At 43.4% G+C, this 25935-nt stretch overlaps 3 protein-coding genes across 4 annotated transcripts in view; all 3 read left to right on the forward strand.

Moving 5' to 3' along the window:
- ERGIC1 (endoplasmic reticulum-golgi intermediate compartment 1) overlaps positions 1-6351 on the forward strand; it is a 59901-nt gene extending 53550 nt beyond the window's left edge. Inside the window, exon 10 of the mRNA XM_055719405.1 lies at positions 2525-6351. Within this exon, the coding sequence (XP_055575380.1) occupies positions 2525-2632 (108 nt within the window). The 3' untranslated portion in view covers positions 2633-6351. The remainder of the gene's footprint in view (positions 1-2524) is intronic.
- Positions 6352-7405: 1054 nt separating this feature from the next.
- RPL26L1 (ribosomal protein L26 like 1) lies at positions 7406-11632 on the forward strand. Its single transcript, XM_055719404.1, has 4 exons — positions 7406-7552; positions 8552-8724; positions 9454-9594; positions 11461-11632. The coding sequence occupies exons 2-4, from the start codon at positions 8557-8559 to the stop codon at positions 11587-11589; spliced, it is 438 nt and encodes a 145-aa protein (XP_055575379.1). The 5' UTR covers positions 7406-7552; positions 8552-8556; the 3' UTR covers positions 11590-11632.
- A 1035-nt stretch (positions 11633-12667) lies between these two features.
- ATP6V0E1 (ATPase H+ transporting V0 subunit e1) lies at positions 12668-23879 on the forward strand. Of its 2 annotated transcripts, XM_055719406.1 has the most exons (4): positions 12671-12851; positions 15070-15117; positions 20355-20482; positions 23364-23879. In XM_055719406.1, exons 1-3 carry the CDS (start codon positions 12748-12750, stop codon positions 20446-20448), a joined length of 246 nt encoding a protein of 81 aa, XP_055575381.1. In that variant the 5' UTR covers positions 12671-12747; the 3' UTR covers positions 20449-20482; positions 23364-23879. The 2 variants fall into 2 exon arrangements, with proteins under 2 accessions (XP_055575382.1, XP_055575381.1); XM_055719407.1 differs by lacking the exon at positions 23364-23879 and having other exon boundaries at positions 12668-12851; positions 20355-20484.
- Positions 23880-25935: the final 2056 nt, after the last annotated feature.

The raw sequence follows: 25935 nt of genomic DNA on the forward strand, positions 1-25935 counted from the left end.
CAGAGGTCCACAGTCACATATCTGACACTTGCCCTTCTGTCATTTTGCTTGCAGCCTTGCCTCCTCCATATCCGCTCATGTTTCCCCTTAAACTTCAGCCTGCATCCCAGCCACTGCCTTATAACTCTTTCTGTTCAGAACCCTTGTGCGTACCCCACGTTGCACGGTCCGTCACTGCTGTAGTTATTACACTTCTGTATTTCTTTCCCTTCCTTCTCTAATGGCTGGGCCTGAGTCGAACTGTAACCTCACGGAGCCAAACACAGATTGTTCCCAGTATAAAACTCCATTAAATGTAACGAAGCACATGATGCCTGACTTCCTTCAGTGCTGCTAAGGAGCAACACTCCGTACATATTGGAACTCGATGATAAAGAAACACGGTGGTGCAGCTTCTGTGCTGACCTAGAGACCAACCCCGGTGCTGCTCTTTTTTTTTTTGTCACAAGGAAACAAAAGGGCTGTGTGCGTGCTGGGAGGCAGGCTGCAAGCGAATGCCAGGTGTGTGTGACTCATAAACACTCAGCAGTACAGAGCTGTGCGGATGAATATATATTTTTTTCTATTCCCCACCACCTTGCGCTGCTGCACTGAAATCAGATTTTCCTACCATATGATGCAGAATCTTAGTGTTGGATGGTTTTTCTGTTGTTTGTGGTGAACATCTCCTGTCAGCTGAGCTTCTGTGGACTGAAATAACCCAACCCCATTGCGGTCATTTTCCCTGAAAAGTCATCCTGCGTCATGCCCCGAGGGATAGCAAGGAGGGGGGCACAAGGGGCAGGAGCTGGACTTGTCCCCTAGAAATACTAACTGCCTCGGGCTGGCGCTCTGGTTTTTGAAGCCTTTATCTGCTGGAATGTCAACTGTCCTGCAAAATCCATGTTGACTGCAGCTCCTCTTTTCACCAAGCTCGCTAAATCCTATATCCCAGTTATAAATATGTATGTAAATGAGTGCCTTATTTCTTGCTGCCATTTACGAACTGTTTGTTCCATTGCTGCTGCTAACTCCCTGCCGAGCTGAATGCTGCTGCTGCTGCTGTTATGTTACTGTTTTGTCTGTAACTTTGCCCATGGGGCATAAAGCTGTGTGGGAGAAGAGACGTGGCATGGTAGGTCTAGTGTGGCACTGGTTGCCTTCTGTGTCAGTTGTATTGTATTTCCCTGATGCCCTGCTACATTGGCTTACTGATTTTGGGGTTCCTCTCTCTTGGCTTGTAGCTCGCAGCAAAATTCCCCTTGTCCTAGGCAGGCCCTTGTTAGGAGATAAGCTCTGTATCTTGTCCCCTTCGCACTGACCTGGTGTCTCTTATTCTCACAGCCACCTAATCCTATGCAATGTAAAAGACCAAATTAAAAGAGCATCACAGTTATGAAGTAAAAAATGTGGGAGTTAGGAAACGCCAGGTCCTGTGTAATTATAACTTGGCTGTTAAATGTTACTACATTACAATATTGTGTATCATACTTTCCATGTGAACCCTGCCTTGTGCAGTGTGAGGGCTGGGGTGGCACCCTGTGAGCAGTGTTTCTTCCCACCCGATGGTGTTTGACTGATGCCTTGTTACTAGTAGGTGGTTTGTATTAACTCAGTCCTGAGTATAAGCCATATGTTTCCACAAGGACTCTGAGATGGCTATTGTCATGGCATTGAGCCCTTCAAATGCATTTTCCTTTGCAATTTCCCTGGAAGGAAAGTTTGGCGTTGTCCCCATTTCATAGATAAGGGAACTGAACCACTGTGTTGCAAGTCCATAACCGGTGCCCTCTGATTGTGGGTGCTCCAAGCCCAAGTGCCTTCGGTTTGACATGTCAGAATACTGGTGTGTTTTTCTAGCACTTGAGAACTGAAGTAGGCTGTTATGCTAATCAGGAGATTAATTTTTTCCCTAATTCTGTTCTTGAAAATGATTACGTGTTTTTACTGGTGTTTAAATAATTCAGCCCGAGACATCTTGCATGGAAAACTCGGGCCCACAAAGAGTTAAGTTGGCAGTGCTTTTGTAAGCAGCCCTTGTAATGGAAAGTGTTAGACAGACTTAGCTGTAGGTGTCACTGGTAGCTAGGTTTCTGTTAGTCACTGTCCTTCACATGCTATGTAAGTGTCTTTTGCCTGCTTGCAAATGCTGTGTCTTGTGAAACAGGGAAAAGACTACAAGGCCGTGGTATTTAGAGTAGAAGACAGTAGCAGGAAGATATGAGCAACACAGAACTTCTAGAAAACTTTGTTACGTGGAGTTTACCCCAGAAAGGAACGGCATTCATGCTGTAGGCTCGTAGAGCTGGGATTTATGATTAGCTCAGGCTATGATGAGTTCAGGATAGCACTAAGTTATTCCACTGTAAGGAATGGTTTTCCTGAATTACTGTCATGTAATTACGTCCCCAGTACTGTTACCCAGTTCTTACAATGCTTCCAAAAAATACCCTAGCAGTAGGCAATAACATCTTTCCTCTCGGTTTCAAGCTGTGTAAAGTTTTCCCTCATCACTGACACTGTTTCCTCTCTCTGTACGTTTCAGATATGTGCCATCATTGGAGGAACATTTACTGTAGCTGGGATCCTCGACTCCTGCATTTTCACAGCATCAGAGGCCTGGAAGAAGATCCAGCTGGGGAAAATGCAGTAGGGGTGAAACTCTACCCTAGTCTCCAAGGACAGGAGCAAAGATTGAGAAATCTACCACTACCTGTTTTTGTCTTTATTTTCTATTTGATTGAATCAGTAAGTTTTTCTCTAATCAGGCTGTTCAGTGAAGAAGTCTTCAACAAATCAAGGAAATCTCCATGCATCTCAGAGCTCTGAGAGTGAAAAATCAATGGAATCAGGGTGTGGATTTCGATTCTCTCCCCCCAGACAGAGAGGTTGAAATGCCATATATGAAGTATACTGCCAGATCAAAGTAAGGATGAGAGTGTTCTCTGGGAGGTTCCTGTGGCAGTGTACGAGCTAGGTAGTAGATTGCAAAGAGCTGAGCTGTCTTGTGGCACTTTTTGGAATTCTGTTGGATTTGCATGGTTAGACAATCGACTTTTGTATAAGGTAAAACTATACATTAGGAAGAAATTCCACCTGTGGTGCCAAAAAGAGATGTATCTGTTGGTGAGGAATGGGAAGTGTTAGTCCCCGTAGCAAACTTTAGAGACAGAGGGCAGAAATAACATCAAGAAATGTTTTGTGCTTTTATTGAAAGCTCTTTTGTTCAGGTATGACCTTCCTAATGAAATGAGCAAATGAGAAGAGGAAGCCTTCCCCCAGCTACCTTTTCCTGGGTAATCTGTGATCCAGGCAGTGGAGGGCCTTTTTTTTACTTTGGATGTAAAAGTGGTTTCATTTCTTCCCAGAAACTGAATATCCAGTCTTGTGTTTACAGGTGGCATGAAGTAAAAACCAAACTGAGCAACACAGTTTTATGTGGCCTTTGCTTTGAAAGGGAATAGTTGTCTTTACAGCATTAGCTTTTATTCTTTCTTATGTTTTTTAAACACAAAGACCACCCAACAGTCTGGATTCTGCACTTCTGCTTTATTATTATTATTGTTATTTTGAAAAGGGGTTGTATATTCTATGTGTTCAGGAAAATGGTGCAGTCTTCTGGGTGGATGAGCACAGCTTACTGTCTTGCTTTGTGTGTGTATATTGAATACACCTGTCAAACACGGGATGTCTGTCTTTTCAGGGTTTAAGGTGCCTCCCTTTTCCTTTAAAATTGTCAGGCATCTTTTCTGAGCCCCAGACTGACACGTTCACCCACAGGTACACCAGTAGCAGGCCAGACATTCCCACAAGCTGGCCCCTGCTAGTAGTTGTTTTGTTTTATTCCTTAAAATGGTACCTGAGCTTCCATGCCCATTCATTCAAGCCTTGTCTTCTGGGGCCTCCAATAAACGGAGGCATGAGGGGAAAACTACTGCCAGGTGGCTTGCATGTAATGGTAGACATGAGTTCACTAAAATTAGACCAATACCCACCAGCACATTTTCCGTAGCCTCCTAAATGTTCCTTGAGTAGTAACAGTCTCTGCATGCTTTGTAAATGTCTGAGCTGAGGATACACAGATTTTAAGCGTTCCAGGATGGATGAAAGTCCTAAAATAAAAATCTTTAACTCAATCAATGCTGTAAATTCTGACAGGTGCAGGATTTCTCTTGGATAATATCTACTGCCCACTGCCCTTTCCTGGAGGCAAAAGTATCCAAACGTTAATACTGTAATAATACGAATCTTTGAATATTCAGTGTTAATTCTAGAGTCAGATGCATTTCAAAAGTAAGTATTCCTAATACATGTCTGTTGAAATTGTCTCTTTACTTTGGAAGTAGGGAAGGTAGCCAGTTTTATCCGCACACCAAAAAGAAGCAGCCAGCCACCCTTCCCCTGCCATCCTCTGCCCTGTAGTGACTTCGGACAAAGTACAGCATTGGAATTTTTCCCTCTTCATATTATGGACTGATTGCTATTACTTTAGGTGTAAACTGGATTGTGTAACTTCCTGTATCTGTTAATGTATGGATAGATTTTATACATATTTTTTTTTCCATTTACAAAAATCAACTTGAAAAATGAGATGCTTGTCTTCATTTCGGTGTGTGCGTCCGTGTGTCCCCACAAGCGGTACCCACTGGATGGCAGCAGCGGCTGCCCGGTAGGAGCCAGGATTTTCCATTGCAGTTGCTTCTCTTGCTGGCTGGAGGATTTCCTCTAATCTAATCCACTATGACCAGCTGAAGCTTACAGCAAACATGTCCTAGTTTTTCCTCTTGAGTTTGTTGAGTCTTTGCTCACAGCTTGTGAAACCCAGTGGATTACAGGGATGTAATTTTTAGTATCTTAGCAGTGCATCCCTCTCCTGAGCTGTGCAAGAGAAGATCTTTGTAGTGCAGTGGACTGTACTGTTAGTTTTCCTAAATTTCTTCCCTGGTACAGTTTCTTCAACATAAACAAGCAAAGCTGGCTGCAGATTCCTTGTGTCCCCTGACGTGTTATTTCTGCCCTTCTCCCTATCCTCTGTCTGAATGAAACACTGCCTTCAGGGCAGTCCAGGCCAGTTCTCTAAACCAGACCAGTGAAATTGTTTGGCTTTTTTTGGAAATAACAGATGCATACTTCAGTGTGCCTGCTCTCTCTGCCAAAATGCCGACTGCAGTAACCTAATAAATCACATTTTTTTTGCTAGATGTGGAAACCAAATTGTACTCAAGTTCTGGCAAAACTCTGCTGAGGAAACAGTCCGCACCTTATCTCTCTAAACCAAGCCTAAGCCTTTGAGTACTGCCAAGCCAAGGCTACCTTCTGGGTCTGCCGTGAGCTGTGGTGAGCTTGTCCTTCAGACATGGTGGCTTGGGTCGTGTAATGATGCTGCATCATGTGTTTACAGAAGAATCTGCTCTTCATCTCTCCAAATGTGAAAGTGAGGTAGTTACTGTGATAGCAGTCCTGCCCCATGCATATGTGTCTCATTAGATTTCACTTTTATTTTCCAACATTTTGTCTAGAGACAAAATGAGCTTAGTTATGCTTTTAAACGTCATTGCAAACAAAAATAATTTCAAGCCGTAGCAGAAGGAAAGCTATTGATTGTAGGTGTTCATCCACATTCCTGACTTTGCTCTTTCAAGTCAGCAGTTTGACAGAAGTATTTGTGGTTTTCCAAGAAAGACATCCCTGTAGGAAGTAAAAAATTTAGAACTTGTATATATTCCAGTTTAAGTAAGTCCCTCTAAAGCTACACGCCATCATACAGTGAGAATTTGTGGCATAGTCTGCTTTGCAATGGTGGAGTTAACATTTTTAGCTCTAGAGAAAGCTGTGCTTAGGTGTATTCTGAGCAGTATGTGGACTGCTGAAGATTATTTTTTTAAGGAAAAAAAATGGAAATGGGGTAAGAAAAAATCGGAAGGTAGGCATTTGTGAATGTTTTTATCGGATTTATCAAATACTTGCATTCAACTACTGCTCTGTAAAAAGTGAAATCTGCAGTGTAGATGGTAATGTCTGTAGTTAATTTCTGAATATTTCTCATTTAAAGTTGTTTTTTACGTGTGATAGACAAACTGTTTGGGCTGAAAATGATTGTGATGAGTATCTGCTTTAGAATAGCCGTTTGAGGTATGTCAATGAGGTATTTCACAATAGTCCTTGGAAGAAGGGAGAGAGGACCAGGGGAGGGAGAACGCAGTCCTGTAGTATGTTACGGCGATGTTTAAAGCACAAGTCTTTAGCATTTTTACCGTGGAGATTATGAAAGAGTTCTGGCATTTCTCTTTTAATTTGCAACCTTATGTTAATAAAATATTAGCCTTTTTAGTTCTATAATTAAAAATAAAATTCTCATGTGTTTTGATTGGCTTCTTGTTGCACTACTACTATTGCAAAATCAATCTAAAAGGGCTTTTTTCTTTTGGTTTTAATTATTATTTCAGTGAACTAAGCGTTATCACACAATGAAATCACTGTAAGCCAGGTCACTGTGTAGAAAGTTAACACGAGGCTCTTTTGTAATCGGCACTGAGTCATGTCTGGACATTCAGTGCTGGGTTTTCAACAGCACCAAGTGTCCCAACCTCCCTTTTTTTAATGAGAGGTGAGTGGACCGTGCCTAGAACTTGCTGGGTCCAGCTTTAGTCACTGTGCTGCTTGGTATAGAAAATAACCTGGGTTTTGTTCCCTGCCCCCCACCCCTTTAATTTCCTGGTGGCCTTGTTTCACTGATGATTTAGAAATAAGTGTCTGAGGCAATTAGAAAAGATTAATAGTAAAGGGTTACAACACAGTGAACGTGGGCACTGTGTGCATCTGCAATTTATTAAGAAACCAATTCCTTTTAAGTTCCGCTATCGCTTGCTAGCGTTGGTGTCTGCTGCACAGCATCTGCGTGCAGGGAGAGATGCCGCCTGCTTCCAGCACCCTCGGTGCAGGCTGGTGCTTGGGCTGCCCGGTGGGATGGAGCCGAAGGGCCCTCGTGGTGCGTAATGGGGAGCAGCGGCACCAGGTAGGGCAGCGGGTCATCTCCTGGTAGGGCGGTAGGTCACCCTCAGCCTGCCACAGCTCCCGCAGTCTGGAAACTTCTCCCGCCTCTGTATAAACCACAGTGCCATCAGGTGTCTGTACTGCTGCTCACCCGACGGACGGGTTGGTTTCTACCAATAACGCGTTCTGCCGCCGGGAATTTTCCTTGGGAATAAATTCCTGTGTGTCTTGGAAAAGCGTAACGGCACCAGCGCTGCCTGAAGCGCGAGCAGCTGCCGCGGGTGCGCTGGGTTGCGGGGGGAGGCGCCGGGCCGCGGGCGCGGGGCCGGGCCGGAGCTGCCGCCCCTGGCTCGGCGCCGAGCGGGGACGGGGCTGCTGGGCACGGCCCCGGGCTGGGCGCACGGCCCCGGGCAGGGCGGCACAGCGCCCACCCCCCTGCACCTGTGCCCGCCGCCCGCCAGGGGGCGCGGGTGGCCCCAGCGCCGCGCGCAGGGTCTCGCGAGTTCCCGGCGGCCGCTCGCGGAAGCGGAAGCGGGTGGTGTTTCTCTTTCCGGGCGAGCGTGGCGGCGGCAGCAGCGGGGTAAGGGCGGCGCGGTCCGGCCCGTCGCATCCGCCGCCATCCTGCGCGGTGCGGCTCCCTACTGGCCGCGGAGCTCCCGCGGCGTACCCGGCGGGGCCTGCGGGGGGGCGGGAGTGCGGCGGGGAGGGGCCCGGCCGCCGCTCGGGGCTGGGGGGCGGCGCGGCCTGGGCCCTGCTCGGTGCCCGGGGAGGTGAGCGGCCCTGGCCCGGGCGCTGCGGCCGCGGCACTGCGTTCGCGTCCCGGGCAGCGGCTGTACAGGAGCCCGGCATTGCAGCGTGGCTGCGGGGATGTCCGGCGGGGCAGGCCTGCGGGTGCGCCGCGGGAGCTTGAGCCCCAGGCACACCTCATGCTCCTCGGTTTGTTCTTTGACACTGGGTTACTGGGTTCCTGCGGCTCGGGCAGCGGGCGGGCTGCCATGCACAGCACGGCCTGCGCAGGAGGGACAGGTGCAGAGCGCTTTAAAGTTGCGGAGTTGAGCAAAAGCAGCCTTTAATGGACGTGCCTTTGTCAGGATGAGTTGTGTCATAACACACAATCCTGTAGTGCAGTTGTTACGATTTAGGGAAGGCCAAAAATATCTTAGATTTACAGGTCTGTTATATGCACCAGTCTGGTGGTGTGCTTTATTGGAGATACCTGATCAGGATGAGTTCCCTCTCTCTGTGTGTCCAGAATATACATTTATAAATGAAGGTGGTGCATACTACAGTGCAAAATTAAGACTAGCCAGCCAGGTGTCCTGGGAACAGCAAGCTTTGTATTAGAAAGGTCTGATGTGCATGTGTGTAGCACATCTGTCAATCACAGGGTCATTGTCAATCAGGGAGGAGGCTTAAATCTTATTTAAAAGTACAGTTTGCAAGGATATATTAACTGGGGGTAGGATTAAAAGTAGTTGCAATAGCTGTTTTATGTCTTAGCGTACTTCATGTGGGTAGATTATAAAGAATAGCATGTATAAGTTAAAAGTGTCTCAAACTTTTGTTTTTCTTTATGCAGCCAAAATGAAGTTCAATCCATTTGTGACCTCAGACCGCAGCAAAAACCGCAAACGACACTTCAATGCACCTTCTCACATTCGAAGAAAAATAATGTCCTCCCCACTTTCCAAGGAGTTGCGGCAGAAATACAATGTCCGCTCTATGCCCATTCGAAAGGATGATGAAGTCCAGGTAGCTGCGCTGTCTGTCTCTTAAGTGGTACTGTCACACGTGAACTTCTGTCTGTGTTTTAGTTTTCACGTATAGCCTGTGCAAAAGGGAAAGGCTAGACAAACTCAGATTGATGCTGGAGCTTTGCCGTGAGTCTTGCAGAAATAATACAGGTTAAGGTAGTCATAGACTTGGCCTATTGTGGAGTGTTTCTTGAGATCACATCAGTGACAAGGAACACAAGTGTGCTGGCAGCTTTACTGCGCTTTGGTTACATGCGTTATCATGCTGGCTTAAAGGCTTTCAGAAGTAAAATACAAATGAGAATTGTTTTTTTTATAGACTATTTGCTGCCTGTGATATTTGAAAGATCAGTTTAGAAATTAATCCAATTTAAGTGGCTTTTTTATAAAAACGCAGTGATAGGTGAACAGCTAAGATGAAAACCTGTTGAATTTGACTGTTAGCCCTCTGGTTGAAAAGATAAAGTTCCTTTATTAGAGTTTACCACAGGGAAAATGAGGGAGAGCTATGGTTCTGACCCATTGTATTTTCTGGTTTAGTGATTGCTGAACTTGTCCAGTAATTGATGTCTTTGTGGCACCTTTATACAAAAGCAGAATTGGGAGTTCAACCTGTGCAGTTCTGGGTTTCTGTTGCGATAATTAGATAGTGTTTCTTAAGGTCAGGTAATTGTTTAAGGGGTGGTTTTGAAGTATGAGACAACATGCTGCTTATGTTTGTGTTTAGGTTGTCCGGGGACACTACAAAGGACAGCAGATTGGCAAGGTGGTCCAGGTGTACAGAAAAAAATATGTCATCTACATTGAACGTGTTCAGCGTGAGAAGGCTAATGGCACAACTGTCCACGTGGGGATCCATCCCAGCAAGGTACAGTGCGAGAAGTGAGGTCTGAAATGCACGAGCAGACCTTGTTGGCAGACGAAGACACTGCTGCTGGCATGAGTAGAACCTCGTTATGGCACATGGAATAATAGATTGAGATACTATGGTATTGGTGGGGTAATAAACAAGGAAATGTTAGTGTACTGATGGTAGAGAAGTGAATTGAAACCAAGAACTCCTTGATGTTTCTAGGTCTGATTTGGTGGAGAAGCTGCTAGAGATATTAGAGTCTTGCTTAAATACTTCTTTTAAGAGCCTGACGTTCGTAAAGCACAAACCAGATCATTTAAAACAGCCCTTCACCTTTGCTATGGTGGCATTTGCACTGGTGAAGGAGATCTTAGAAATGTTGAGGGAGATGCTCAGAATCACGATTTGTTCTTGTGGGCTACAAGTTCTTCTAAATCTGGCTTTAGCCTGCAGTTTTACAGTGTTTAGAGTTCATGAAAACCAGGCAAAGCCTGTTTAGATCATAATAGGGAAACATTTCAAACTAAACAGAACAACTAGCCAAAACCTGGTTCGCAGCAGATAAAATTAGTCTGCTTCAGCCTTGCCATGTGGGCACACATACTGAAGTGTTTGTGGAAGAAATCCAGTTGTAGCAGGTTTTCTGCTCTAAATGGTTGGCATGTTCAGCAGAGGGAGAGCAGAATTACTCCAAAACAACATAATGGCTTGTGTGCAGTAATAACATTTGATGGACAAGGTGACATTGTGATGGAGGCAGTGTATGTACTGCTTGTGTGGTGAATTGCAGTGAAAGAAGCTGAATTTTGTGCTGGTCCTTTATTTCTGTGACAGTTTTCTCTAATTGGGAAACGGAACTTGATAAAGCCTTGCATAAAGATTCTGGCTATTAGTGGGAAAGGAACAGAGGAATGTTTTGTTAGTTGCAAACTTGCAGTGGGGTGGAGGCAGAGGTAAAGAGGTAGGAATTAATTACAGTTAGAGACCTAAATGCGCAATGGAACTGAAGAGTGTGCAGCCCTGGTGCAGCCTATGTGGTTTTTCTGGGATTTGATTGTCAGTTGTATTTTTAAAGTACTCCTTTCGGTAATACCAACACATGTATAACTTTGCCAGTTTTAGGGGGCACAAACAGCACTGAAGGCTGCGAGGAGCTGAAAATTAGAGCTTTAGTTTGCTGCTGCTTTGTTAGAAGTATCATTAAGGCTAGGGTGGCTGATGGCCTGAGCAATCTACCTTTTATGTGTCCCTGTTGGTAATACTTGATAATTGCCTGGCCTCTTTGCAGCTGTTCAACAGCAGATGTGTTCTTTAAAATGTCTTCCTGTGAGTCACTATGGTGTGTAAACTTCTGCTGTTGCCTGTAGTTCAGCCAGAGGTACAGCAATGACACAATAATGGCAGCAGCACAGTTTTCTGGTGTTGCAAAATGTAGGTAATATTGTTTCAAACATGGAGAAATTAAAATAGTGATCCGTTACATGCCTTTGTGGTGGTGGGATCAGCTGTTTGCTATACATATACATCAGATGGATGTAGTGTCCATTATGTTTGAGTAGCATAGTGGAAATAGGATTTACTTTGAAGTAATTGTTATGCAGTAAATAGAAATTTGGTTGCTTTTCAGTTTGTGCAGGTGTTCTTGGCTGTGCATAAAAGCAACTGTCCATATACTATGATCCCTAAGTGCACCTGGGAAAATTGTGAAATAGAGAGGGAATTCAGTACCTTGGTTCTACTCAAACCAAATGAGATAGTGTGTGGAAATAATACTTGTGTGCCACAGCTGGTCTTCTTGGGCTGTGCTATGTTACCACAGTTCTGTCAGGCTGCTGTACTTCCAACACTGAAGAGAGACTAAATTTGTTGTCCTTTCTCTAGGTGGTGATCACTAGGCTAAAACTGGACAAAGACCGCAAAAAGATCTTGGAGCGTAAAGCAAAATCTCGCCAGGTTGGCAAGGAGAAGGGCAAATACAAGGAAGAAACAATCGAAAAGATGCAAGAATAGATGGGTTCCTATTTGACACCATTAAAGAACTGCTAAAATTAAACCTATTGTGTCTACTCATTTAGAAGGTCTTTATACGTTGTGTCTGTAGCATTTAAATACTCCTCATGTTTTGATGTTGGCTGTGTAAAAAATACTTCCTGTAAATTAGAAAGGTTTTTATACTTATTTTTACTTTTAAGAAAATGGAAGGCTTTTTCCCCATAAAGGAATATTTCAACTAGTGTTAGAATAGTGCAGTCCTGAAAACGTGTGTCTAATGACCATTATACTTCTGTCTCTTCCACTGGTCCTTAACTTGGATGTGTTCATGGTTTTAAATGAACATGTTAGTTGTGTGCACTGTGTGTGTATTTTCTATCCAACATTTGAAATAAGTTATTTCTGGCCATGAATCTCTTTCTGTCATTCTCTGAAATTACACTTCCTCAACTGCCTTATGAATTGGAGGGGAAAGGATATTTTAGAGCATCAGACGCATTGTGGCCACACACAGCTGTGATGTCTCGGGGTCTTACACGAGCGCTGCACCTTGAGGACGGGCGTTACCTCTGCGGTGCTCCCGGGGCAGAGCCAAGGCCGCCTCCGTGCTGTTGCTGACGCTGGTTTTGGGTCAACTGGGGGGGGTTGGTGCTTCACACCCCCGTGACGGAGAGCGGATCGCGAGCGCCTGCGGCGTGTGGCGAGCCCTACAGCGAGGTGAGTTCGCTGGCTCGGCGGCCGGCCCTCATCGCCGATCGAGAGGGAAGGGCCCACACCCGGCTCCCGCCGCACCGCGCTGGGAGCTGAGCCCTGGCATGGGGGAACCGAGGCACGCCACGTTCCCGCCCCCAGAGCCGTCCGTGGGCGCCGGTCTGCCTCAGGAGGCGGCTCTGCGCGCCGGTGTCGGCGCAGAGGCTTCGTCCCTCACCGGGAGGCCCGGCACTGCGAAGGCCCTCGGGGTTCGCTGCCGCGACCCTCCTCCCGCTCCTCAGGCGGCAGCGCGGGGGCGGGGCCAAGCGGCGCTCGCGCCCGCCGGGCTCCGGCGACGTGTCGGGCGCTGATTGGCGGGCGGGGCGGGGCGGGGCGCTGCGGCCGGCCGTGAGGGAAGGGAGGGGAGGCGCCGCGCCGGGTCTGACCGAGCAGCTTCCCTCCGCCGCCGGCCCCGCCAGCCCGGCCATGGCGTACGGTGGCCTGACGGTGCCCATCATCGTCATGAGCGTTTTCTGGGGGGTGGTCGGCGGCGTCCTGCCGTGGCTCGTGCCCAAGGGGCCTAACCGCGGGTGAGTGACCGGGGGGGCGGCGGGAGGCCCCTTCCCTTCCCCCTCAGGCGCGGGGCGGTGGGGGGGGAGCGTGTGAGGCGGCCTCCCGCGGAGGCGGGCCCGGTACCCCGCGGCCCGGCCCGGCGGAGGCGCGCAGTGCCCTTGCGGGCCTGCCGGGCAGCTGCGGCCTGGCGACGCCGGCTCCCTCGAGTTCCCTTTCCCCCCACCGCCGAGGCCCTGCAGCGCCGTGTGTGCCCCGCGCTCGCCGCCCCGCCGGGCCCGGAGCCGCCGCCTTGCCGCAGTCGGCCTGCGGGCTCGGAGCTGCCGTGCTGGCGCAGCGTGGAGGGCGGGTGGGCCCGGGGCCCAGGCGCCGGTGCCAGCCGGGACCCAGCCAGCGGCGGGGGGCCGGAGCCAGCGGCTGCGGGGCTCCCTGAGCGTGGGGCCGGGGCCCGGAGCGGGTCCCCGCGCCTCAGTGACCCGCAACCGTTCGGAGCGTGCCCCTCGGGCCTGTGCGCGCCCGCATACACGGCGCCCTGTGGCAAGGGCGTCAGTTGTTCGGTTAGGTGCTGTTTGAGCAATAACTTCCTCCTTTTCTCACTCCATCTCTCCTACCTCATTCCACCATCCTCGAGTTTCGCACTGGATGAGGCTGAAAAAGCTGCTGTAGTAGATCTCGGTTCCCTGCTTAAATGTGTGCTAGTGGCCTTGTTGGCTGCGGTGGCCTGAGGACAAAAGCGGCGCACCTAGGCAGAAGCGTAATTACTGCAGTGGTAGTGATTGTAGCTGCTGAGATTAAAAACTAGACAAGTTTTTGTCTTTCTCTTTTCCCTAGGAGATAATGACTTCTTAATCTCTCTGACATCCCCTCTGCTCCACAGGTACCAACTGTCTTTTCTCTTAGTTGTTTACCTGAACGCGGAGGAATTTTCCTCAAGTTCTCTTTAGCTCTGATATTTGCTGCCTTAGTTTCATACCTGAATTGTGTTTTGTGTCTGAAAATGTGCCTGCCCTCAGAAACACCTTGGAAATATGTCTTCCAGGCATGTCCTTAAAGTATGTGGGTCACGCACAGATGTTTTGTCGTTATTCCAAAATGTGATTGTTTAATGACTATAAATAGAGAGCACACTGCTGTGTTCTGATTCTATAGCATGACTGTAGTAACACTGTATAGTCTGTTAATTTATCTTATTAAAAAAATAAAAAAAAAAAACTCCACCCAAAGCCTGTTTCTGAATAGCATTGTTCTTTTTCCAACAAAATAAGTCAATGCAAACTTTAACTGATCTAAGAATTCACTTTGCATAGGTTAAAACTCCTAAACAATGACTCTGGGGCTCCCTGGAAAGGAAGGGTTCCTGAAGCTTAATCCAGGCTGTGTTAGCTTTGTAGCATTAGTTTGAAAGTAGACAGAAGGTGGGTGTGTATTGATAGATGAAAAATATTGAATGTTACCCATGTCACAAAAAGGTTGGAAGTTACTGACCTAGCGTGAGTTCTGTTACTTGGATGGGGAGGGAATACATGGAGGGAAATCCCTTTTTATAATTTAAAAATAAAAAAACCTCTCTGCTCTGCTCCTGAGTTCCATGAGCTGCATATCATTTGCTGTTAGAAAATCTCATTTCAAAATCGTGTGTGTGTATAGCTGCAGTTTTACCATTTTCAATTTCAAAAGCTGCTTGGTTCTTGCTTCTTTTCAGTGTAACTACAGTTTCTGACAATTTTCTTTCAGCAAGAAAGGAAAATCTTATACTACAGATAATTTCATGTGGCTTCAGGATTTTATTTTGTGTTTGTTTTGCAAAACCTTCACGATATAAAATTAAAGAGTTATTTTTATAGTGAAATTTTCTGTAAGCAGAATTTTGCAAATGGAAAAAATGTTTTTTGTTTACCGTTAGTATTAAAACATCCAGCTTCAGTAATTCAGTAAATTGCTGGTAGAAGAGACTGAAATGGAGCAAGGACATTCCATAAGTGTGCTCCTCTTTGGACAGATTTTTGTTAAATACAGCTGTATGCTTCTGCTTGCCAGAGCTGTGTCAGTCCTCTGCAGAGTCTTAGCTGTGCCTCTGCAACTTACTCAGCTGGAGTAAGTTAGAACACTCATGTTGAGTCACCTTCCATATGATCAAAGTTGAACTCGTACTTGTTTGCTGGGGTTTTTTTCCGACCTATCTTGTGGTCAGTCATAACATGACAACTAATCAGCTCTTTCTCTCCTTTCTTTTTGCAGTGTTATCAACACAATGCTGGTGACCTGTGCTGTTTGCTGCTACCTGTTGTAAGTATAAATAATGTCTTGCCTCTTAAGATACAGTTCTGACACAATCAAAAGTTCCTTTTTTATATCCTCAAAATACTCAGGAAGAAGCTTTTCAAATGTGTCACAGATTTAGGCAGATGGCATTCTCTGACAGCTCTTAGAATTCTTAGTTCTAAAGACCTTTAACGTGCAGAAGAAAACATTTTGCTATTGCAAGTTACTGAATTAAAGCAAACCTGAATTCCTTTTGTCCTCTGACACGTAACAGTTGAATTGTGCTCTGCATTGACTTGACATTACTCCTTTCCAGTTCACTGGTTTATTCACTCACAAGTGTAATGGCAGTTTGTCAATTCTAGAATTTTCCTGATTACAGTAGAGCAATGACTTTTTGCCTTTTTCATTCTTTATGCTTTACATTTATTTCTAAGGTGATAGTAATTTAAACTTACTGATGAATTTGCTTTACTTAGTTTGGTTGAATGTATTGTCGAAATCTGGTAGAGCAGTGGGTGAAAAAACCTATACGTGCGGGTTTTCCTATATACGACAATTTTTGTGACAGACTTATGCTTTGATATATTAAGACTGTTTCTGTTTAAATGTATATTTTGAGGCTGCCTCTTTTTCTGTAAGAGAATTAGTAGAAATAACAAAATTACTTGTTGAGGAACTCTTCATATCATGCTTGCTTGTTGGCAAGAGGTAAGCCAGCTGTAGCTGGAGTCTGGTAATGGAAAGTGTGCGTATTGTTCCCTCAGCTGTAGGGACTGATCTTGTCAATGCAGAAATAACACATTCTTTCAAAGTTATGGAGAGTAAATTGGTAAAAGTCTGGTTAGATCTTTAGTTTTAACTTGTAATAAAATCATTATTCAGGGTTCCATTTGAAGCTGAGTAGTATTTGTACTTTCCTGAAGTATTTAGGCATTATTTATGCTACTCTGAGGAGTTTAACATGAATATTTAGAGAAATGCATTTCTAATCTCAAACCCCAAAAAGAACTGGCAGCCAAAAAACATGTTATCAGTATCAGCATGTTCCAGGAGAGGCCTATTTAGTTCCACGTTGCGTTGGCCTCTGGCACAGACTTGTGCAGGTTTGATTTAGTTTAATGTGATATTCAGGTTTTATACAGGTGAGGCCTTGGGGTTTTTTGGTTTGGTTGGTCGTGGGTTTTTTTATTCAGAGTATTTGACATGTGAAGTCTTAAGTAATCATTCTGCTGGATAATTGTAAAAGAACAGCACATGGTTCTGTGTTTTGTATCTGTGATAGTTTTTTTAAAATTCACGTTTTGCTGAGCAGATGTAGAGACTTGAAAAGCTTTGTAGTGCCAGCGACTTGAATTTGGGATTGAAATTTTGGAATCTCAGTGCTATGAAGGTCCCCTCGCCTGCACGTAAAGTACGTAGCAGCCCAATCTTGTGGTAGGTCCCAAATGCTTCGCTAAGAAAAGGCAACTCTGTGCTCATTTTTATTAGGTTACTGCATTTAGGTTACAATAAGTTGGGATGGTTTGAGTTTTGTTTAAAGTTTTCACTTAAGTTCTTTCTACTCTGTATTTTAATAGAAATGATGTCCTACTCTTCTAAAATCCTTGAAGCTTAGGGTTTGTTTTCTTTATTGTTTGAAGAAGTGCAGTTTCCTTAAAGTCAAGGCCATGTGGCATCTTCAGACACCTCTAGATTAGGATGCGGAATGTATTTGTTATAGAATTTCTTAACTTTGACTGAATGCTGTGGAATCTTCGAATGTGCAGTAGTATTTGACTTGTAAGCTTAGTGATTTTTTTTTTTTTTTGGTACCAAAACACACCTATTATAAATCTAGTATCATTAACATGACTTATAATCTGTTCTTGCATGTCCAGTGAGGAGATTCTTTTGTAATCTTGTGGGCTCTAACTTGTTTTCTGTATTCCATTTGGCTTTCTCCAATTACCCCTTGAAAAAAGAGAAGCAGCAAAACCTTGCTATATTTTAAACCATTAGTACTTAAACCCAGCCACACAAATTACGTACATAGCGTGTGCTTTCCAGAGTACAACAGAAACCAGATTTTTCTTCTCGTGTTCCAAGACAGAACTTGTCTCATCACACGCTCTTCCCACTGCCCACACCCCCCCAACCCCCTTCATGAATTCTGTATGAGGTCATAGTACAGCCCTGGTTGGAAAAGATCATCTGGTTCAACCTTTCTTTCCTCTTTTTTTATTCAAATGTATGTAAATCTGTTCTTTGCATATCCTCTTCCTCTTTTGGGGGAGGCGTTGAAAAAATTTTGAACCTTAATTTTAGTGACCAGAGACTTAATTTTTCATGCCAGTCTTGAAGGAAACCCAGAAGAATGGTTTCTGAGGATTCTTTGTTGGATATGTTAGGGTTAAAATAACTTGTGTTGCCCCAGGTATGGTCTTCTACCGTACAGTACTTAGTAGGGGGCTGGTGCTGTTACCTACTTATTTTAGAGCTGTTTAGAACTCTGCTAGACCTACTTCCCTACACTTTTGAGTTACCTTTGCAGTTGAAAATCAGGGGAAAAAACAATTTTCTGCCTTCATTGAACACCACTTGATCGACAAATTGATTTGCATCAAACTGAATTTGTGCTAACTAAATTTGAAGTCAAATACATTTCAACTTAAAGCTGTTTCTGTGTTTAGATGTAACAGTGATAATTTTGAATAACCATATTGATCACGTGGTGTTGATTTGGTTGTTCTGTGGAAAAGTTTTGCATTGGTAAGTGCATAATTTGTGTGTAGGTATTGTACCCAGCAGTCTTTTGAAGGAGAATGCACGAGCCTTAGGAACCTGATAAAATACAAGGCAAAGTATAAGGAGTTACTGCTGCAGAAATTATAGGTTACACTATGTTTGTAAGGTACTGTCAAAGTCTAAACCTATTGTGCTGTTTAGAAAGCAGTTCCTGAAACAGTATTCCACTAACAGAGGATGGGGTGCTTGAAAAAGAGATTTATTTGCTACTGATTCTAAAAGGATTAAAATATGGTTGCCCAAATTGACATTTAAACAGAGATAGCAGGACCTTAATTTGTAATATGCAGCATAGACAGATGGCAGTTATGGCAGGAAGACCTTTTAAAAAAATCTTTCTGGTAGAACATAAGGGACTTTAATTTCCTTGTCTGAGCTGGGTAATTAACACTAACTGTTGTAAATGGTATCTGGTAGAATTTAAGGACCTGTGGGTGGCTCGAATGCCATACCTGATTTTAGCAACTCTGAAACATTACATGTTGGATACAGAGGCTTGCTTTGTTTTATTTCGAATGCTGCGTTTTGTTTTGCGTTGTCATGATAGATTATTGTATAAAGCAGCATTGCTTAAGCAAAATGTGGGAAAAGCTTTTTCATGACTTACCTTGAATGCAAGGGAGTCGTAGAGTTCAGTGCCTAACTACTGCTTTAAATTATTCGGCCCTAGCAGGGCAGGGAGGAGGAATATACTATTGACCTGTAATGCCACTGTGGCTCAGAGCTTGGGTATCCAGCATGGTCCCAACAAATAGCTTTTGAAAACTGCACAGTGCTTGCCTAAAGCATGGTTGTGCAGCTGGGACACATCAATATTTTGAATGTGCTTCCAGCTCATTTAATTCACAGCCATGCTGGGTCTGAACTTAGGAAGCATAGAGAGGTGAGATATTTGTGCATACAGTTCCTTCCTTCTGTACAGTGAGAAAAAGAATAATGTGCTTTAACAGGCTTTTAGTGTTCCTACCCTCCTCCCACTTCTGTTAGTTCAGGATGCTAAAGGCAGATGGTACAGTGCTCTGGCACCCCTTCTATCTGTCTTTTGTATCTGAAAATTAACCCTTGCAAAATAAATTCCAAGATACTTTTAAAGAGCTAATTTGCTTTTCCCTTAAGTAAATTTGACATAGTGATTAATGTGGTTTCAAAATATCTTGTCATTGCTTTGGACAGCAAAGTAGAAACACCTCAACCTAAAGGTTATTGGCTCTTCTTGGTGGTGTCTTGCTGATGTTTTAATTGCTTTTGTAGAGCCTGCTACATATTTCAAGGCTTACATGATGGATACACTGCTGCAGGCTCAGCACATCATTTAAAGTCCTACTTTGTGCAAAACTGAAAGCAGCACTGAAAATAAATACGTGTAAATTTTAAGAGGATTGATGTGTTTTCTTGAAGTCTGGTCCACATCTTTTGCCCCTGGCTGTTCTACCATTTTACAGCCGACCTGCACATGGTTTGCTGGTCAAAGCATCAAGGTTTGTGTGGAATTTTCCATGACTGCCTAAGCACTCTGATACATTTGTGGCAGCTCCCATTACAAAGCTGCTCTGCTTTTTCTCCTCCTTACAAAGCATTCTAGAAATAGCAGACAGATGAGCCAGTGTGTTCACTAAATGTGTTTATATAGTTAGTATTTAACATAGATTTAAATCCATGGAAGCATCCATTGCTTCTTCTGAATCTTGTAATATTGTCAAAGCAAATGTATCATTTAACAGTGGAATATTTATTTCTGTTTAGTTTTCCTGGGTATTTTCCACAAACTACATTCCTCTTGTTCTCAGTTCTGGCTATGGCTTTTGCAGTGTTAAGTTTGTCAAGTGCTCTCCTGTCAAGGCTGCTGCTGCTGATAATCTGGGGCTTGTTGTTATATTGGTTTTGTTGTGGGGTTTTAAAATTTTTCTCTGTGTGTGTGTTCCTGTAGCATTGTACCCTTTTGTTTCAGATTCCTGTTTTTTGACCTCTGTGCCGGGTTTAAATTTGCTTTTGTTCAATCTCTGATGAAAAATATACCATCTCTGCAAGGGTAGGTTGTCATACACTGAAAATAAGAGCAAAATGAGAGAGCATGTATCTCAGAGGGTTTTGCTTAAAGGATGCTTCAGAGGCAGGTCTCTCCCTCTTACGTTTCTCTCTTCTGAGCCCACAAATACCCAAGTTTCATACATCTCTAAACACCTTCCTGTCAAAGGAAGAGTATGAGAGAAATGCTGTCTGGTGGGTTTGTGTTGCTTCAAATTGAACAGGACAATTTATTGTTTCAGTTGCAGAATTGATTTGGTACCAGATCTTCATTGCTGCCATCTGGTCTTTGTGTACGAGCTTGAGTAGAATTTTGGTTTGGTAGTAGATCTTCCTGAAAATAGTCGTCTTCTCTGATAGTACTTGTGCTTTGGACAAGCCTTGCCATTATCGTAAGCTTTGTAATTTGGCTGATGTTCTCTCTTTTGGGTTGGGGGGTTGTCTTGCAGTTGGCTGATTGCAATTCTGGCTCAACTCAACCCCCTCTTTGGGCCGCAGTTAAGCAATGAAACAATCTGGTACCTTAAATCTCACTGGCCTTAAGGATGTATGTCCTCTGCTGCAATTTATCGACTAGGTGAGTATGATCAAATTTATTAATATATTTGGTATGTTAAAGCATCAGGAGAAATTGAACAGTAGTGTAAGCATTGTGTTCAGAATTGCTAGCTGTTTTGCAGGAGAAGTCTATTTTTCTATAGGCTGTAACAAAGCGTAGTTTGGATGTTAATCTTGACTGGATACTGTGACAAGCTTGGATGGAATTCTTGTACAGTTATTTTTCTCTGCTATCATGTCATGTGGTGCTGTGTTCAGTAAGCAGGGGCTTGTAAGAAGGACAGTACATTTCTTCTTCCTACAGAAAAAAAAAATAGTCAGGCTGGGGTGTCTCTTAATAGCTAGCATAAGTGGATTTCTTAATCTTTAACAACTGTTAGACCTCTCTTCAAGCCTACTACCACTTCATCCAAGACCTGTCCTGATTTCCAAAGCAATGTACAGTTGCCCTTATTCATCTGGGAAGTCAGTGAGAACTGCAATGAGAATGATCCCTTATCTCCTGTCAACGTATAGCACTAACACTGAGCTTAGATGAGCGTTTGGGTTTTTTTTTAATGATAGCCTGTGTGCGGCTATAATCATAGAGCTGGTGGTTGCTATCTGGGCAGTGCTATTGGAATGCTGTTGTTGCAGTTCTTGGGCATACTTTCTGATGTGACCAGCAAAAATACAAAGTCTTGTACTGAAAGTTACCAGGATGACTTCGGGTTTCTCTAGAATGGCAGCATTTGGAGTCGAAGGTTCAAATGAAGGATAGCTGTGGAAAGAAGTACCCATGGTTTTAGTTGTTATGCTGGTAACTGAATAATATTAGAGACAGAAGTTTTTTACTTTTTTGGTTGTGGGGTTTTTTTGTCCTTTTAGCTTTAACTGCCTACCCCCTTGCTGTTATTACTTTAACTTCTGTTTACAGAAGTCCAATAGCAGCGGACAGATGACAGTTGATGTTACAGCTCAGTTAAACGCTGTCTGTAAAGCATCCTGAACATTTACCCTAAAGCAAAGCTCCACTGCTTCAAAGTAGGCTTCTCTGAACTGTGCTATTGTCAGACTGTGGCATGTGTGTGTGTCTGTATCTTCTTTTTTAAGCAGCAAGCAGAAGCTAAAGGTAGAGTTGGCCCTGCTTCAAGTAGAGGCCTGTGATTAGCCAAGTCAGTCAAGCTGAATTTCCTAAGAGCGTTTTTACTGCTCATGTGTTAACACATAATTAGTTAGCTAAAACAGAGACCAGTGTATTCTGGTAATGGGCGTACAGATCCCTGAATCCCATAGGATAATTCAGTTGCCTGAGATCTGAAACAGAGATGTATTTATCTGGACAAGTGGATGCCTTGGATATAAAAATTGGGCTTCCTTCTGGCTGATGAATGGTCTGTGTGTTGTAACCAGAGATACAACTCCTGGAACCTAGGTGCCTGCTAGAAGAGTCAGGGCTTTTCCCCCTCCCTTCCAATATAGGATTTCCCGGAGAAGTAGAAGTAAATTTCCACCAAGGAAGAGGGAGAACTCTAATGCATTCTGGGCTGGCCAGAAAGTTTATGTGAGGAACTGTCATTTTAAAAGTTATTAATGGGAGATTTTGAGGCCTATATAGTGCATGCTGTTGCGTTATATGAAGCAGTTTATTTTAACCTTTGATATGTCTGATTTCATTGGCTTAATTCTGGAATGAAATTAAGGTTCTTCTCTTTGTGAAAAAGAATGGTTCAAGAAAGTAAAAGCATATAATAATCCTCAAATATCATAGTTAAATATGATGTTATTTCCTGCTAGAAATGGGCTATCACAGGGCATACTATTCTCCATGATCTTGTTTGAATTACTCTTGAAGTGTTGAGTGAGTGGAGTGGCAAGGAGGTGGCTACCATGATCCGGTTGTTACAGCGTCCTGTCTCTTGCTGTTGTGTGCCTCTGCACTTGGAGCCTCTTGTTGAGTTTCTCATTAGACAGGAGCTGTGGCTTAGATTCCATCTGAAAGAGTTGGGATCTATCTCTCTGACACTGCACAGTTTCCCGTGAAGATAGCTACCATTTCTTGTTTGACCAATTGTTTTTGGGTTTTAAGATGTGCTTTTCCAGCACTCGGGGTGCACGTACTATACTCCTTTCTGCATCCCATTTCTCTTTCATTTGAGGTTTGGATAGATTACTAAAGACGATGCAGAGTTAAAGAGAATGAAATACTAACTCCCAGAGTGGAGAGATCTTATTTAAAAATGAGGATAGTCTAAGCAAAGCAAACCCATTTTATTTGACCAACAGAGCAGGCTAAAAGTGGAACACAGAAGGCTACTGCATTCTAGTGAGGAGCTTCTACAGATGCCGGCTTGGTTGATCTATGCCAAATTATGGAGGTTCAGTCTTTTCGGTCAGCATCCCTCCAATTCAGGTGATCATGACGTATCAGATGACTTGTCCAGATAATCAAGTTAATGGCTTGTATGGCAGTATGTAAGAAAATGCAGACTTCTGTAGCTGTGGTGAATATGGGCTGTAGCCTTTTCTAAGTAATGTGTTCTAACGCCATCTTTTATCCTTGACTTTGTCAATTTGCAGTCGGTGTTCTCAGACCAGAAACTTTCTTCATGCAAGTGCAAGAAGGGCTATCATCCAGATGACTGGATGCTGTCACAGCATTGAAAACTTTCTAGTAAAATAACTGTTCTACCAGCTTATGATGTAACTAAAGCTACTTGCAGTAACTTCAGAAATGAAACTGCTAAGAAAGAAGGAAGTAGAGAGAACTCCTTTGAAGCTCCATATAGATGAATTCTCTACAGTTCTTGCCCATTTCTCGGTGCATTTGTGGAATGGAAATAGTTGCGGTTAACAACCAGGTCTTCAAGAGTGAATTGTATCCATGGAAAGGAATAATTAAGTTGCCTTTTGCTTTACAGGTAAAGAAGAGATTTCCTCCAGATGAAAAACTCCACTGACCCAAAGATGCCCTTAACATAGTTGGTTGGATACCAAGCCTGCATTAATGCCTTAACCTTTCTATTGTGCTTCAAATGGCTTGTCCAAAGCCCTATATTTTTTCCTACTATACCTTTAACAGTGTGCCTAATGCAATTTATACTCCTTTTTGGTACTGTAAATCTTAGTTAACTTCAGAAGTGATGAAAATTTCTAAAGTTTTTATGGGTCACAGAGTCTGCTTTCCTGATCATTTTACTCACCCTGTAGAAACACTGTATATGTCTTACAGGTCTTAGGTTGTCTGTTGCTGTGTACCCCTGTTGGTTGACTACACTTGAAAAAAATGTGTGCAATGAAACTGTATGAGAAGAGGAGAAACAATGGTGCCACATGTTGATGGCATTTATTTTTTAAAATTAGTTGTATTCTTGGGAAATTTGGTCATAAAATTTCTCATATGTGGAAATAAAACTAATCCTCTGCTTTATACCAAATATTCTTGTGCCATGTTTAACTGTTACGGTGTGCTTTTCTGTTGTTTTAATCAGACAATAGTAAGCCACAGTTAAGCTGAGGAAACTTAGATGATGTAGATAAACTGTAATAAAGTTGTATAGCATGGCGAGATGAGCACGCTCGCTGCCTGTATCAAGACTTCTTGAGTAGTTCTAAAAAAGGGCTGAGTTTGCAGTCTAAAATTGCTGAAAGGTCTGCAGGAAGAAGTGAATGCTTAGCTTGAGAGCCTCTTCTCCATAAACTTCCCGTCATCTGATATTAGGGGGATTCAGTAGCAGAGATAACATGACTAGTTTGAATGAAGCATAAATAGTAATTTTGATAGGAGATTGACTTACTCCCTGGCCTCTTTGGAGGATACGTATAGTAGCAAGCATTTGAATCAAACAAAAACATAACAGTTGTTTCATGCTGACTTGACGCTTGCACGTGGACTTGCAGACCTGATAAAGCGCGTGGCAATATAGGCCAGAGGTGAAAGATTGCTGAGGCTCCTTGATGTCAACTGAGTCCGTGGAGTTGGAAATTAATCTAGTAAGTCATTTGCTAAGGACTAGCTTCAAAGGACATAAATACTGCTGCATGCACAGACGTCTTCATGTATGCTTTCTGATCTCCTTACATCATGTCCAGATGAATTGCAATTATTACTTGCTGTGTTTTGTTATGCACAGGCACATAACAGCGTAGTTTGGGTTGTTTTTTTCCTTTTTGGGTAGCATGATTAACTTGTTCAATGGGATCGTACCCTTTACTGTACAGGAAATGTCAAGATCCTGACAAAATGCTGTAACTTGCAATGATCGAAAACTGGAGACAGCATGAACTGCAAAAGAAGTAAGAATGCGTCCATGATTACAGATAAGCATAGTGACTGCTGGGACTGGGATAGTGGAAATTTTTTTCAAGTTACCTACTACGGAAAGCTGTACTTTTAACGTGCAAGAAGTTGTACGCCATGACACTGTATAGTGTGTCACAAAATTCTGAAGAAAATTTGAAACCAAGTGATCTTGCAAAAGCTTAGGCAGTTGTTTGGTTGTCTTTTTCTGAAGTGTGTGGAGGATAATACATGTTAACATCATATGAGGAGGGGATGTGAAATGCTTCAAGACATTGTTGACAATTTTGAATATGTAACAGTTTTAAAAATACATTGATCTGCCTGTCATACTTACCCTGAAGTGAGAAATCAAAAAAGAAAATATCCAATGACAAAGAGTGGTATTAGTATATTGGTATTATCATTTTCTTTAACAAGCTTTCTATTTTAGGTTCTAAGCTATCACTTCAAAGGAGAACTAGAACAGTTTACACAGTGTGTTTCACTGTTGGTGAATTTAATATAAAGAGCTATTCAAAGCTTGGACAAACGAGCCCCGGTTCAATTTTTATTTAGGTGCTTTTCAGATAAAGAAACTTCCCTTTATCTGAGTGGTTAATATTTTCTCTGAAACTGAGACCAGGTGGTAGCATGATTGAAGAAGTTGAAAATGTTTTGTTTCTGTTCTGCTGAATGTTGTGTGACCTACTGTCTACATCGTGATTATGGAATGGTCTGCTCCATGTGTGCCAGGGATTAACACTGCTTCAGATAATTTCTTTTTTTTTTTTTTTTTTGCATGACTACAGGAAATTGGAGCAGACAGATTCAGCCACTGGTGTTTAACAAACAATGCAGGTATCAAAGCCGTCAACAGTTTCCTCTTGGGTTTTTTTGACAACAGAAGAGAATGCTAAATGTTAAAGTATACATGAAGGAAGCTGGCTGGTGCCTGAAATAGATAGAAAGCCTGACTGCAGAGAAACTCTCTGATCTCCTTGTGTGCATTGGTATTATTGGGGGAAGGTAAAAAAATGAGGAAGATTAAGGAAACGGACTTCATAGTCAGGTCTTGAAGACTGGGAGTTATAAACACTGGTGGCAGGTACAGCAAGTGTTTAGGTCAGGGTCATTTCCAATGCTTTTAACTTCTTTTGTTCATATTGTTTAGGAAATTCAAGTATCTGCATCTGTGCCCCTCACAGGAAATT

This window comes from Falco cherrug, chromosome 8, assembly GCF_023634085.1.
Source record: "Falco cherrug isolate bFalChe1 chromosome 8, bFalChe1.pri, whole genome shotgun sequence".
NCBI lineage: Eukaryota > Metazoa > Chordata > Aves > Falconiformes > Falconidae > Falco > Falco cherrug.

What these genes read in the sequence shown, in the direction of transcription:
- RPL26L1 (XM_055719404.1), top strand. Translation starts at nt 8,557, where the DNA reads ATGAAGTTCAATCCATTTGTGACCTCAGACCGCAGCAAAAACCGCAAA. An exon ending in GAAAGGATGATGAAGTCCAG is followed by an intron (nt 8,725 to 9,453) that starts GTAGCTGCGCTG and finishes GTTTGTGTTTAG; the next exon opens with GTTGTCCGGGGACACTACAA. An exon ending in TGGGGATCCATCCCAGCAAG is followed by an intron (nt 9,595 to 11,460) that starts GTACAGTGCGAG and finishes TCCTTTCTCTAG; the next exon opens with GTGGTGATCACTAGGCTAAA.
- ATP6V0E1 (XM_055719407.1), top strand. Translation starts at nt 12,748, where the DNA reads ATGGCGTACGGTGGCCTGACGGTGCCCATCATCGTCATGAGCGTTTTC. An exon ending in CCCAAGGGGCCTAACCGCGG is followed by an intron (nt 12,852 to 15,069) that starts GTGAGTGACCGG and finishes TTCTTTTTGCAG; the next exon opens with TGTTATCAACACAATGCTGG. An exon ending in GCTGTTTGCTGCTACCTGTT is followed by an intron (nt 15,118 to 20,354) that starts GTAAGTATAAAT and finishes GTTGTCTTGCAG; the next exon opens with TTGGCTGATTGCAATTCTGG.